The 15,742-nt window shown below is 47.0% G+C and overlaps 1 protein-coding gene across 1 annotated transcript; it reads left to right on the forward strand.

The window, feature by feature from the left end:
* LOC110434097 (auxin-responsive protein IAA1-like) lies at positions 1,205-4,053 on the forward strand. The gene is made up of 5 exons (XM_021457797.1): positions 1,205-1,592; positions 1,748-1,962; positions 2,088-2,202; positions 3,451-3,512; positions 3,616-4,053. Exons 1-5 carry the CDS (start codon positions 1,342-1,344, stop codon positions 3,633-3,635), a joined length of 663 nt encoding a protein of 220 aa, XP_021313472.1. The 5' UTR covers positions 1,205-1,341; the 3' UTR covers positions 3,636-4,053.

Genomic DNA, 15,742 nt, shown 5'->3' on the forward strand with positions numbered 1-15,742 from the left:
GTGGTGCACGGCCGCCGTCCAGTCCGCAGGCCCCTTTTCTTGTCTTCCACGGCTGCCCCCGATGCAGAGATCGTTCACACGCAGTTCGCTGCTCCTGCCTGGTCCGCTGGAACGCCTGCAGAACGCACCACCGGACCGGTGCTCGGACGAGGCGCGCGGCCGCGACGCGACGGCCGCACGGGCGGCTCGGTGTCGAGAGCGTTTGAACGGGGGCGGTCAGGGTCTCAGGGAGGGAGGGAGGGAGAGAGCCAGTCAGGCAGAAAAAAGGTCCTCACCGGCGACCGCGAGCGACGGCACGGCCGAACGGGCAAAGCGAAGCGGAGACGCAAACGAAACGAGCCAGCCCACGGAATGGATGGAGGGAGACTGGTGGATACTCGACGTGGGCCGCGCGGGCTGGACTCTGGAGGGGACAAGCGGCCGACAGCCCGGCACTTTCACATGTCGCCGCTTTATGGCACGGCTGGACCTGGACAGCTACGCGTCCGTCCGTGTGTTCCTCAAAAAAAAAAAAAAAAAAAAAGCTACGCGTCCGTGTCCGTCCCGTCCGGCCACCGCAGTTACCCACCCGTCTGTTTCAAACTACCACTCCTGGTAGGAGGCGGGTACAGTTACTGTACTTTGGTCCAAACCGCGCTGGAAATGCGTTCCACGAGTTTCAAAAATCAAAACCTCCCTCCGTGGGCGTGCGTGCGTGCCTTCCTCTATTCCGCTAGATTTTTTTTATATTTTTTAAACTAAAGAGATCCTTCAGCCACTTTTTTTTTATTGAGCGAGCATCCGGTAGGAGTTTCAACGGTGACCGGCGGACCGCCGTCGGCCGGTGATCGAACGGCTGGTTCCGCCGTGGACCCGCTTGCCGCTTCCGGGGGCCGCTGCAGGGCGCCCAACCGGCAGCCGGGGCCCACCCGCGCGAGTGCTAGTACCGCCATTTCCTTGTTTATATATCAATTAAATTATATATATTCCCCTTTTGGGAAGTCTGGAGCCTCGCTTGCCCGGTCTCTCTCTTACGTTTTGCACCTCACCTTATTCCGTATTCGCATAATTAGTGTTAGCGAAAATTTTCACTAACACTATTAGCACATTACGACACGTGGAAATTGTTATACTGATTATTTAGCGTTAAGTTGAGGGGCTCATACGCGAAAACTATCGCGACCTGACGAGGGAGTGACCGCGGCCCACCCACTATAACCAAACCACCTCTCCCCCAGTTGCCTTCGCTGCCTTTTCCTTTTCCTTCCCCTTCCTCCCCCACCGGCGGTCCGGCCTCCCTCGCTCGCCCGCACGAAGAAGAGGAAGCCGCCGAGCGCGGAGCCCAGCACGCCGCCGCCGGCCATGTCGGTGGAGACGGAGCGGAGCTCCACCGAGTCCTCCGCGGCCTCCGGGCTCGACTTCGAGGACACCGCGCTCACGCTCACCCTCCGCCTCCCGGGCTCCGCCCCCGCCCCCGCTGCCGTCGCGGCCTCCTTGTCCTCGTCCTCGTCCTCCGCCTTCCCCGACGCCGACCGCAAGCGCGCCTCCTCCGACGCCAACCCCGACCGCTCCTCCCCGCTCGCCGCTTCCTCCGACGCTGCACCGGCACCCAAGTACGCCCCGCCTTCCCCGGCCGATGAACACAGGCCTTTCCTTTTCTTTTTTTTTAAAAAAATCCCAAAGTAACAAAGAGGCAGTTGCTTTGGCCTCTGAGGTGGAGTGGAGTTTGACGTCGGTTCCTTGCTTCCTCCTGTGTTTTGGTGGGCAGGGCGCGGGTGGTGGGGTGGCCGCCGGTGAGGTCGTACCGCAAGAACGCGCTCGCCGACGTCGCGGGATCCAGCAAGGCAAACCAGGCCGCCAAGTTCGTCAAGGTGGCCGTCGACGGCGCGCCCTACCTGCGGAAAGTGGACCTCCAGGCGTACGCCGGCTACGACCAGCTCCTCCGCGCGCTCCAGGACAAGTTCTTCTCCCACTTCACCATCAGTCAGTGCTGGCGACCTTACCACCCCTTGCTTCGTGCTTCCTTCCTCCTGGCGTTTCCGCAGCGCCTTGCTCTGTTTGATCGAGCGTTCCGTCTGACGGAGATTGTTGTCTGGATGTGCGCGCAGGGAAGTTCGCCGACGACGAGAGGAAGCTGGTGGACGCGGTGAACGGGACGGAGTACGTGCCCACGTACGAGGACAAGGATGGCGACTGGATGCTCGTCGGCGACGTCCCCTGGAAGTGAGCTCCTGTGCTGCTCTGTTCTGTTTTACTTTCCCTAATTAGTTGATTATCTGTGCAGTTTCTGCACGATTACTCGAATGGTTCTTAGCTTATGACTATTGCTTAGGATCTTGCACTAGTCAATCAGATTGGATGTGGTAGCTTTGATTTAACAGTTTCTTTACAGTCCTTTGATTAAGTCTTTACTACTATTTAGTAGCTTTTAGTACTCCAAAGGTTTGTTCCTAGATATGATCATTGCTTAGGATCTTGTACTCCTCATCAAATTGGACGTTGTACCTTTGATTTGAGAAGTTGTTCCCAGTCCTTGATGAAGTAGTTTTTTGGGTGGAGGAGGGGGGTTAGAATTAGATTGTGGTGACATGGCTGTATTTTATATTTTGGGTAGGAAGGAAACAGATCCTAGAGAGAGTTGTTTGGATGAATAGTGATGGATTAGGGGTTTGAATGGATTGTCTTGGAAGTTACTTCATCTAATGGACTGACTAGATCTAGTTCAAATAAGCCCAGAGGTTTGCCTCAGTTATTTTTTTCAGTGATGCATCTTCTAAGTGAGATTCCTAAGAGGTGCTGTTGGTTATTTACCGTAATGCATGCCTGTAGTGTAAGTGCATCTGAGGAATTACTCATATGCTGCATCAACTAATCTGAAGTGTTGTTGAACTATCAGGATAGGAGAATTATTAGGAAGCCCCCCACCCCCCTACCTGACAATGACAACCTTTAGCTCACTGCGATCATGCAATCCGCTGATCAAAAACTAAATCCACTTTTTGTTTTTTAACCTTAGATTCTATCCAGAAACGTCATTCACGTGGACGAATCACAATAATTTCCTGTTTGATACTTCTTGCACCGAATTTGTTGCTGCTGCTGTTTCTAGCTTTTATATATTATAAGCAACTTTGATGTACAGAATACCTATGTTTGAAAGGAATTGACTTTATTAAGTTAGGCTACTTTGGATAAGGTTGTCTTTCTAGTTTTGTTCTCCACTACTAGATAGCTAGATTAAACTGTTCACCTGACTTATCGGCTACCTACGCAGCAAATTGCTTCTTGATCCTTCTAGAAAATATGTTATCTTGAGCATTGAGATCGGTCTGTCCAAGTTAATTTTCATTTATATTTTCTTCCTTGGTCATATTGCAATGAGTAGCGCTTGATACCGAACTGCAAGGATGTAGTTGAATGTTCCCTTAATAAGACTTTAATATGACAAGTTTCTAACTAGTGGTTTTGCAGGATGTTTGTGGAAACCTGCCAGCGCCTTCGTCTGATGAAAGGTTCAGAGGCCGTTAACTTAGGTATATATTTTCCTCTAAAGTCTACCTTCATGTGTTACAGTTATCTGTTTTTTCACAGCCATTGTGATTCATCTGGTTTATTGTTCTTTTCTGTTACTCACAGCACCAAGAGCCGCCCGATGAGGCGCACTCCACCTGTTGGTACGCACTGGCTTCTTGAAGGAAAGAGGAAACTTTGCTGTTTTGAGGATCTTCACGTGAGATAGAAATGTGTACAGTTGTCACCTACTGCTTTTGGTCCCCTTATGCTATTGAGTTGATGAAAGTTTGTAGTTCCGTTACTTATCTGTAGTTTCTACTTATAGATCCGAAGCTTGAAATACACATGGCTACAGTGTCTTTTGATAAATAAGACCAGACACACCAAACCGAACTCGTTCTTCCACATTTCCACACGGTTGCTATTTTGTGGTTATGTGGTGGTGCTTGCTATAGGTGTGCGAGGCTGATGGCATAGCTGCCATTTATACATCTTAATCGTATTGTGTTGAGCTATGATTTTGTTTGATAGTTCATGATTGTCCATCCTATGGGATGCTTCTGAGCTTTTCCCCTCGCCAGTACATTCTGACTTGCTCCATCGCCTGGTGGTGACTGTTTGCTTTGTTTCATCGAATTAGGGTCTGGTTTATATCGAAATGTTTTTGGATTTTGATTTTTGACACCGTAACACTTTTGTTTGTATTTAGTAATTATTATCCTAACACAGACTAACTATGTTCAAAAGATTTGTCGCGCAAATTATAGATAAATTGTGTAATTATTTATTTTTTTTAATTTACATTTAATCTTTAACACATTTTTCGCAAGATTTGATGTGACGGGAAGCTTTAAAAAGTTTTTGGATTTTGGGATGAATTAGGCCTTGTTTAGTTCACCCTAAATTTAAAAACTTTTTAAGATTTTTCGTCACATCAAATTTTGTGGCACATTATGGAGCACTAAAAATAGACGAAAACAAAAACTAATTAGACAGTTTCTGTAATTTTCGAGACAAATTTTTTGAGCTTAGTTAATCCATAGTTGGACAATAAATATCAAATACAAAAGAAAGTGCTACAATATCAAAATTCAAAAAAAAAATTCACATCTAAACAAGGGCAAATGTTTGATGTTTCACCCCCGTTCATATGCAGTAGAATGTTTCAATGGTTATAGTAGGGCTGAAAATGTTTGGTGACGACATCTTCATTGCCGAAACGACTCTGGGATCTTTTCACATTTTCTCAATCTAACTGTCTAAGTAGTATTTTGAAAATGAATAAGAAAACAATTTTATATACATCAATAGTGATTTTTGTAATAATCCTAAAAACATCTCACATCTCTTCTTTCAATTGTTAGATTAATCTCTCCACTAATTAGGCCCAACAGACTAATCGGGCGCTATATAAAGAGGTGGGAGCTGGTGGCTCCAGTCACGAGGTTCACCGTAAGTCACCACTCCCCACCAACACAACCTAATCCAATCTCAAGTAGGGGCGTAGCCAGTGACGGAAAGCCCCAGCCGCCGTCATTACACTGTACCACCTCGGCGTCCACATCTTCACCACCTAATCCCCGACCATCGCTGCCCAAGCGGCTAGCGCAGAGGACCACCACCGACTTCATGACCGGCTCTGGATCCTTCACCATGCCTGCATTTCCCTTCACAACGTACAACCTTACCCCCTCTCTCTCTCTCTTTCTCTAGATCCACTTGTTATCCAGAAAAGTAAAGTTGTATCCACTAGATCTACTCCTAGCTGTTCCTGGGGATATAACATCAGTGCCATGTGGCAAAAACTATATGGGCAGTGGTGGCCAAATGTTTTGGAGCCAATACTATTCCCAAAAATCTTGATCAATGTTGCCGATGGGTTGAGAAATGATTACCTTTCGGCAAAAAGTATCATGTTCTGGTAAACTCTGCAATTTGCTAGGCCATATGGAAAGCACCTAACAGAGCGAGCTTTGACAAAATCGTGATTAAATGTCCTTTGGACATTATCTGTCATATTTGTGCACTTATGAATATTGGGCAGGCCTTTACGCTGAAACCAGACAAGAGCAGATCATCGAGGGGATCAACTCGATGCTGAGGGTGACGAAAAGGATTTTGAAGCGTCAGAAGGACATGGAAGCAGCAAGGCAACTTCAAGGCGGAGGCCCTGATGAACAAGACAATGCCTCAATTTAGATGCTTTACCGAGGACAAGTCATCTCATAGCGTTGGAAAATAGTTCCAAATGGTTAACAGTTTAGCTGTATCTTGCTGATAACCATTTTGTATGTGGCATGCTTGCCTAAAGTCTGTGTTGTTGGCGTTACAATGATTCTGGAAACTTTTGTTAGGATATGTCGTCGCCTGTTCGCTTCTCCTTTTAACCGTATTTTCTAGCAGCGTTTTTCTCTCACAATACATCAGCCAAAAATAATTTCAGCCTTGAGTTTTCGGTTATGGTAAGTGATGGAAATGGGAAGGTTTCTCGGGTGGAAAAAACTATACACCAATGGTGAGAAACAGTCATAATCTATATCACTTCTACGTAAATAATTCCGGTAAACAAGATTTCACATTAATGATTTCAATTTTCATACCAAATTCTGAACTTCTAGAGCGTACGTGGCGTACTAGTGTCAGCTTTGGTGTTACTTCGTTGCACCCAAAGCCATGGTAGTGCTAGATGTAACGGTCATTGAAAATGCTGATGCCTGAAAACTAAACAAGCACAGAAGAGTCAGGCGAGAACCGATACGGATACCTTGGCACCTGCCCATGCGCGGGACAGCGAGAGTGATCGCCTGAGATCACTGCTGTCCAGGGTAAAACTATTCTTGGTTGGAGAAGAATCATGGTCTATTCCAGGTTTCCAGCCATGTTACTTCAGCAACTGTTCGTTTACTGTTCATTTGAGGCCGTGTTTAGTTCCTTAAGAAAAAATTTTGCAATACTGTAGTAATTTCGTTTGTTTGTGCTAATTATTGTCCAACTATAGACTAACTAGACTCAAAAGATTTATCTCGTAAATTTCGATTAAACTGTGCAATTAGTTTTTATTTTCGTTTATATTTAATACTCTATGCATGTGTTTAGATTCGATGTGACGGAGAATCTTGAAAAATTTTGGGTTTTTGAATGGAAGTAAACAAAGCCTGAGTTTATTAGCCGAATCTGTTTGTCATTTAGCAGTGTTTTTTTTCTCATAATAAATAGTAAACAGTATTTTCTGCCATGACTTTTAAGTACCGAATGACTCTTAAAAAAAATACACATCTCACAGATAAGAAAAAAGAAAAACAGGTGGCGGAACCTACAAATAGGAGAATCTCAACAGATAAATGCTGACGCCTCTTTCCATGCTAATGCTGGTCAAGGCAGATGGGGATTTGTTATTTGTAAAGTTGTGTTGGAGGCCAGTTCAGGTCTGAAATTGTTTTAGTTCCCTATATGCTGAAGTTGTGTTTCAGTTCTGCCTAGCACTGATAGACCTTTTCAACTTGACATGAATCATATTATCCTGAAGATGGACAGGGGTGGATATCAATCCACCTCGACTCGGTTCGGCTTGGCTCCTTAAGCTGATGAGCTGGCTCAGCTCATTAACTTAGTGAGCTAGAGAGCTAACTCGGTAGCTCAAGCTAGCTTATTTGGCTTATGAGCTAGGTATAAAAATCCATAATACAAAGGAAAATTCAGATAACTTGTATTAGAAAATATTAATTGCATAGTGTGAATCAATTATTTTTTTCATATCAAATCTTTAACCTTTTCAAAATGGAAGTAGATAACATTTGGACCCCATCAAGTAAAATGGATCAATACATCCACACATATGTATATGTGCTATTGTGTACCTTGCACCGAATGAAGTCCATCAGCAATGCAATTCAAGGAAACTAATCAAAAGGATGAACTAATCATATATTTGTACTCATGTAAGAAAAGAGAAGATTAAGGCCATGTGTAGATACACTCAAATAAAGTTTAGCTAGCAAAAATTTTAAAGTTAAATGTTAGCTAGCTAAAAGTTATTTCCTCCAGCTTTTAGCTAGGTTGAGACAACAAAGCTAAACTTTAGCTCATCTTTTAACTAGGGCCGTTCGAATCCCTAGCAATTAAACTTAGGGCCTGTTTAGATCCCAAATCTTTACATCCAAAAACTTTTGGCAGTAAACTTTACATTCAAGTAGGTGTTTTGATGCTTTCCAAATTTTTTTGTCTGCAAGACACATGACACGGATCTCCAAGCAAGTTTACACAGTTTTGGGGCTCTAAGGTCCCAAATTCCAAATCTTTACAGCCAAGTTTACAAGCCCCTGTTTAGATTAGATTCATTCTTCCAAAAAGTGCTTATTTATCTAAAAGTTTTGGCTGTTTGACTGCATCTAAACAGGCCCTTAGCCAGCTAAAATGTAGTTGGTGGATCCAAACAGGCCGTAAGAAGCTGCGTAAGGAATGAAGATATATTCATGGGGGAAAAGAAAAAGGTTCGATCAGTTATGCAAGACAACAAATCGGTTAGGAAAGTCCAATTAGAAACCGTGCGTTAGAAATTTGAAGCGATGCACGTGCTCTAAATAAAGATTATGTTTACAGATGGTGTGGACACATGTATGTGTCTCATCTGGTCTCCGGCGACATGCCTAGAGCCAACGATCAATGGAAGCTCTTGATTCCGACAAAAAGAAAATCAGAGATTTTCACATGCAGGTGGAAGGAATCAAGGAACCTTCAACCAGAACCTGAGCCCAGCAACTGGTTGTGGAATGTGGAAGCTAGAACCTAGAAGGAGAAGATCCCTCGTTGATAAGTATCTGAACACGTGCGCCATTGACAGTCTGAAACTCCCAGGGCAGAAAAATTGTCGCATTGAAGAACCATGGTCATCTCTCGGCCATGTTCTTCCAGAGCACGGCGCCTCCTGCTCGCCGTCGTCTCTTCAAGCCTCGCCCTACAACCCACCATCGCTACAACCTCCGCTCGATTAGCACTATTAGCACTAACAATCTGGTATCAGAGACCATGTCGCAGCCGCCGCCAACCTCTGGCGTCTCGGTCGGCGTCGCACCAATGCAGACTTAGATTTGCCTGGCCTCGGTTGCCCCGTGACCATCTCCAGGGATCGGACGCACGTACGGCTGACCACCGGCGGCCAGCAGCTCCTCGATCGATCTCTCCGGCCATCATCGATCGGTCGGGCGCATCCTCTTCTCCTCCAGCCGCATCTTCCTCAACCTGAGTCAACTTAATGACTCTGTGATGCGCCGCGCGGCGCGTTCCTCGCCGCCGCCGGCCGGCCATCGGTTTCGTCGATCGTCAGGCTTGCCTTCCGTGACAATTGCGCCGGTGACCCGTCATGCTCTGCGAAGGCTCACGGCGAAGGATGGCAACGGGACTGATCAAATCAGCGGTAAATTTTGGTGCTCGGACTCTGACTCCGATCTGGAGTGCGATGACCCCGAGATTGTTGAATCCTGCGTACTACGGACGGCACGGCCAACATCAACTCCTCCATCGATCTCAGTGGCGTCTGTCTCCCCTAGGCGGATCCTGCAGCCGCCACCGTCGCCGTCCCCCACACCTCGGCGGATCAGGCTGCCGGTGAACGCGTGGAAGGGTCCGCTACCGCCGCCGAGGAACACACCGGCGGCAACATTTGGCGACTACATCCGGGCACCACTGCAGCGGGTTGTACGGCGGCGGAACGACGGCGATCCGCATCCGAGGCGGCTCAGAAATTCCCGGTCTACTCGGTTCGTGGAAGCGGCTCAGCCAACAACACCGGGATCAAATCCGACTCCGACCCCACCGAGCCAAGACATACGACGCCCTAAACGACGCCTGATCAATCCATCCTTGTTCGACACCGCCGCCGCAGCAAAGCCGACATACCGGGACGTGCTCATGGCCGGCGGCGGGATGGGTAGGAGAGGGAGCATAGGTGGCCCTGCGGGTCGCCAGCGCGGACGAGGACGTGGCTTTGAAGATCGTGTTCCTGGAGTCAACCAGGGCCGCGCTCTTGAGGACGCGCACGGCCGGGTTCGAGAGCGGGGTGGTCGCGGCGCCCGTGGAGGAACGGCACCAGCAGCTGGTCGCGGAGATCCCCCCCAGCTGGTCGCGGAGAACCCCCCCCCCCCCCCGTGCCAATCCCCGTTGGTCATGGGCGCAACCCTAGGCCTGCGGCGGGGGAGGCACAGAAGCTGGGCGCTGGAACGGCCTTCGGGGCAGCGCCTACCAATGGTGCAGGGGCTGCCGTGGACACACCTGATGGCGAAGGTCAACCCCAAGGTGGAGAGGCCCTGACGGATTTTGATCAAGCCAAAAAAAAGAAGCGAAAGGATCCATTGCTCAAGCTCGAATGTGCCATCTGCACAGAAGAGCACTTCACCAGCCACTGCCCGTTGCTGCGAGGTCCCAAACCTACGGTTGCCTTCTGCGGCGCTGCTGAGGATGGTATGGGTTTCTTTCAAATAACTTCGGCAAGAAATAATCAAATTGTGGATACGCTTAGATCAGCATCAGCAGCCCTCATCACTGTGGAGGTTGGAGAGGTTTCTGCTCAATTGCTACGAACTGAACTGGCTAGGATTATACCAGTTCGTTGGGACTGGGAAGTGCAGCAGCTAGGGACAAAATCCTATGTTGTTCCGTTTCCAGCCAAGGAGGAACTTCATCGCATGATAGCAATTGGTTCCTTCACCACAAAGAACAAGGAAGGCACCATCACTTTTGCTGAGTTTGTGGATGATGTCCAGCCCATAAAGGTACTTGACCAAACTTGGGTGGGCTGTTGGGACCATTATAGGGGCCACACAAAAGGTGGATATGATACACCTGCGAGCGACAGGTCAGGTCCGTATTTTGGTAGCTGTCTATGATGTTAAAAAGATCCCTGCTTATGCTGATGTTTGTGTTGGCAATGCGATTTTCCGCCTGTATTTTAAGGCGGATGAAGCTAGACAAGCTGATCCTGTTGACCCTGAGGACGATGATTTGCTGGGAGGAAGTGATAAGGAGCCAGAGGGGAGCGATCGGGAGATGGAAGATGCGGAAGCTAATAATCCACAAAATCCCCAGAATAATTCGAAGGCCTCGGAGGCAGCTCCAGCACCTCTGCATAATGTGCCAACGCAGAAGCAGGAGGCTTTGGTGAAAGAGGCCTTGGATCTGGCATGCTCGCAGCTTATAAATGAGATTAGCCTTAAGGTCATGGTGGAAAAAGATGACGGAGAGATGGGGAAAAAATTTTCTCCTCCGACAACAGAAGAACTGGCAGATTATAATGGGCTTGTTGATTCTCATAACAAAACTCACCTTTCTTCTATTTTTGTGTCATCTCTGGAGACGCCGACAGACCACGCTGAGTTGGGGGGTTCTTCAGCGCCTACCGCCCCTCTTCTTGGCACGGACTCACTGTCCTTGGGTGCACCACTTCTGGATTATTCCAGCCCGGCAAGACGTGGAATGGACAAAGCGCTCTCTACCCCAACAAACGAAGCAGCAGCTGGGGGGGAGCTGCCCGTGGCCTCTCTAGCCGACGGGGATGGCGGTGGCCATGAAGCCTCCCCCGGCCATCCACCGCTGAGACAGGACCGACGCCGTTGACGAGCTGGGTGGCGAGAGCTCCCTAGGCAGCAGCTCCCATGCCGTTCCACCGACTGGGGAGCACGCTGCACCGACCCCGCCTGAGGAGCCCCCAGCCTCCCCACCGACCGGGGAGCACGCAGCGCCTACCTCGCCTCAGCCGACTCCGCGCCCTGCTGAGGTGTGGGATGGCCCTGCGACTGCAGAAGGGAGAAGGGGTGCTTCATCATCTACCCCCTCGCCTTCTACTTCACCGACCTCTGGGGACACCGCCACCGATGAGCTGGGGGGGCGTGATCCTGTTCAGTGCCCCCTCGCCCACTGCTCCAAGTGGCACCATGGCCACAACACCGTCTGATGGAGAGGTGGGTGCTTCGACCGCCATCCTCCCCCCTGCCGCCGAGACGACAGAGGGCAAAGCTTCCCCACCCATGGACCCGACGCCTGCAGCAACCAAGCCAAAGGGGGCCGTCAAGGAGGGGGATGCGCCCTCTTCCCCCTTGCTGGTTGCTTCGCAACAGGAGGATGGCAAGCCGCTCGCTGCTTCCTCATCTCCTTCGCTGCCTGCTACGCTGGAGGAGGGGGGAATGTCGGACACGGCCCCCCTAACGCCCGCGACCTGCTCACCGACGGCTGCTGCTGCGTCGCTACCTAGGTCCCCTGCATCTCCTTCGCAGCTGGCCAAGGCTTCACCGACAGCGGGGGTTTTCAAACCCCCAGCGGCTGCTCCTCCTATTAAAGAGTTGCGACGGAGCTCCAGGATTGCGGCGATGGCCGACGTCCATACCCTACAGAAGTCCGAACGACTGACGGCAAAGAAGAACCTTGAATTCATAGGTAATCTTCAGGATGATTTGCACAAGGTTGAACGGATGGCAGCGAAAAAGAACTTCGAATTTCCACGTAACTCTTTCGCTAGCTTTCCAGATCCTAAAGTTATTTCAAACCTTGGTAGGATAGGCATCAACCTAGATACCTCAGACATTCTGTGTTTTAAAAACTTAGAGGTAGATAGATTGGTTTTATGTGCTAATGAAAAAAAATGCTCTATCAAATCCAGACTCTCCAATTTTGAGAGTGATGATGAGCGAGAAAGCCAAATTGATGCAATTCTCAGCCACGCCTGTGGTAATTTAAATGGGAATTTGCTGGAGGACGAGAGTGATCAATTAATCGATCTCTCTCCACTCCCAAGGAAGAAAAAATACAATAATGCCAAAAATACTTTGAAAGGCAAACTTCCTAAAAAACCAAAAACCCCTTCCAAAATTATCATAAAATAAAGGGTGTCTTCTGGAATAGCAGAGGTCTGGGAGACTTGGCTAAGCATAGGTATTTGGCTGAACTAGTTAAGAAAGAGCATATTAATTTTATTGCGCTTTCCGAAACAGGGCGGGACTTATTCTCAGATCATGTTCTTAAAAATCTTTGTGGAGGACATGACTTCCTTTGGTACACTATGGCACCCCACGGTAGGTCGGAGGGTATCTTGCTAGGTGTGGACATAAATGTCTTTGACATTGGAGCTATTGTGGAGGGAGACTACTATGTAAAATTCACCCTTAGAGTCAAATCAAATGACTTTAAGTTTGTGCTATATTCGGTCTATGGACCAGCACAACTCCAGCATAAGCGTGATTTCCTAGTTGAAATGGCTAACACGTGCTCTAAAGAATCCCTACCATATATCATAGGAGGGGATTTTAATATTATGCGATGCCCTGAAGATAAAAGTACTGGGGACTTTGACCCTAAATGGCCAGATTTTTTTAATGCTATTATTGAATCTCTAGATCTTAAGAAGATTACTATGACTGACCGCCAATACACATGGACTGGCCCAGGGGATAATCCAACTTTTGAAAAGTTGGATAGAGTCCTAGTTACCACAGAAATGGAGATCATGTTTCCTTTAACCACAGTAGAACCAAGGGATGGTAATATTTCAGACCATACCCCCCTAGTTTTTAATACAGGTGCTTCGACCCACCAGGCCCACAATAGTCCTTTCAAATTTGAGAGAGGATGGTTGATAAGAGATGGATTTTATGATATGGTTGCAAATATTTGGCAATCTCCATGCTCTGGGTCAACTCCCCTTGAACGATGGCAGTTTAAAATTCGTAGACTCCGCCAATATCTAAGGGGATGGGCAAAACACACAGCAGGGTCATATCGAAAAGAAAAAAAAGACTTTGTTAGCTCTTTTAGAGAAAATTGATAAAAAAGCTGAGATATCTCCTTTATGTGATCAAGAGATCAATTTGAAGCATTATCTAAAAGAGCGTTTGGTTAACCTTCTGAGAGAGGAGGAACTGAAATGGTACCAGAGAGCCAAAGTTAAAACCCTATTGGAAGGGGATGCTAACACTCGGTTCTTTCATTTAGTGGCCAACAGGAAACATCGCAAGCAGCATATCTATAAACTTGAGAATGATCAAGGTGCTGTGATAGGACATTATAATCTCAAAAGACATATTACGACTTACTATAATGAACTCTTTGGACAGCCGGAGAGTGTAGAGATTTCCCTTAGGGAAGACCAAATCCTGGATATTCCACAGGTATCTCCGGAGGAAAATGACATCCTCATTAGCCCTTTCACTGAATCTGAAGTGAGGGATGCGGTCTTCCAAATGGAGCATAATAAAGCTCCAGGACCAGATGGTTTTCCAGTGGAATTCTATCAGGTGTTTTGGAAAGTGATAAAGGATGATCTCCTTCCCTTATTCACTAAGCTGCATAGGGAGACTCTTGACCTATATAGTCTGAATTTTGGTATTATTACCTTAATCCCAAAAGTTAATAATGCCATAAAAATTCAGCAATACAGGCCAATTTGTGTTCTTAATGTGAGCTTTAAAATTTTCACTAAAGTGGGCACAAATAGGCTTAATATGGTAGCCAAAACTGTAGTGAGACCAACACAAACTGCCTTTATGCCAGGCAGGAATATAATGGAGGGGGTCGTCATCTTACACGAAACCATCCATGAGCTTCACACTAAAAAGAGAGACGGTGTCATTTTCAAAATTGATTTTGAAAAGGCATACGACAAAGTGAAGTGGTCTTTTTTACAACAAACGCTACGTATGAAAGGTTTCTCCCCCAAATGGTGTCGATGGGTAGAAACTATGGTCACAGGTGGGAGTGTGGGAATCAAAGTTAATGATGACATAGGACCCTACTTCCAGACCAAACGTGGACTCAGACAGGGAGATCCAATGTCACCAATCTTATTCAACATCGTCGTAGATATGCTAGCTCTCCTTATTAACAGAGCAAAAGCCGACGGTCAGATAAGAAGTGTTATACCCCACCTTATAGATGATGGTCTGTCCATATTATAGTATGCAGATGACACCATTATCTTTATTGACCACAACCTCGAACAAGCACAAAATTTGAAACTGTTGCTTTGTGCTTTTGAACAGCTATCAGGGCTGAAGATCAATTTCCACAAGAGCGAAGTCTTCTGCTATGGAGCTGCTAAAGAGATGGAATCCTTTTATACTAGTCTCTTTGGATGCAATACTGGTGAATATCCCTTCCGATATCTTGGGATCCCTATGCATCATAGACAACTCCTTAATTCTGAATGGAGAAAAGTAGAAGATCGTTTCAAACAGAAACTCTCTTGCTGGAAAGCGAAGTACCTGTCTTATGGGGGAAGACTAGTACTGCTTAATTCAGTCCTAAGTAGCCTGCCGATGTTCATGATGTCCTTCTTTGAGATTCCCAAGGGAGTCTTAAAGAACCTAGATCATTATAGATCAAGGTTCTTTTGGCAAGGATCTTCTGATAAACATAGATATCGCCTTGCCAAATGGGACATCCTGTGCCGCCCTAAGGATCAAGGAGGATTAGGTATCCTAAATTTAAAATTGCAAAACAAGTGCCTCCTAGCCAAATGGCTGGTTAATCTATTGAATACAGAAGGTATATGGCAAACGCTTTTAAGGAATAAATACCTAAACTCCAAAAGCCTATCCCAGGCGACAGCTAAGCCCAATGACTCCCATTTTTGGAGAGGCCTCATGCGTATCAAAGATGAGGTGTTGGCAAAAGGTTCTTTTCATATTAAAGATGGAACCGCAGCTAGGTTTTGGGAAGATACATGGGTAGGGGCTAAGTCTCTAAAAGCTACTTATCCATCTTTATACAATATAGTGAGAGATCCTCACGCCACAGTCTCAAAAGTGATGAGTACGAACCCTCTGAACATATCTTTTAGGAGGGCCTTGGTGGATAATAAACTTACAGATTGGCTTAGTCTAGTGGCAAAGATATCCCATGTCGAATTGGTGGATGGTTCAGATTATTTCAGATGGAGTTTAACCAGATCTGGGTTATTCTCTGTCCGTTCCTTGTATCTCAATCTTATAGATACACATACACCCTTTCGGCATAGGAAGATCTGGAAGATAAAGGTACCTCTAAAAATTAAAATTTTTCTCTGGTTCCTGCAAAGGGGTGTCGTCCTAACCAAAGACAACCTTGCTAGGAAAAATTGGAAAGGGAGTCAGAAGTGCATTTGCTGTAATGGGAATGAAACTATTCAACATTTATTCCTAGACTGTCCCTTCACCAAAATGATTTGGAGGCTTATCTTCTTTGCTACTAGCTTGACCCAACCTAGATCAATCAGCCACATGTTTGGTAC

This window comes from Sorghum bicolor, chromosome 3 (genome assembly GCF_000003195.3).
Source record: "Sorghum bicolor cultivar BTx623 chromosome 3, Sorghum_bicolor_NCBIv3, whole genome shotgun sequence".
In the NCBI taxonomy this organism is placed as follows: domain Eukaryota; kingdom Viridiplantae; phylum Streptophyta; class Magnoliopsida; order Poales; family Poaceae; genus Sorghum; species Sorghum bicolor.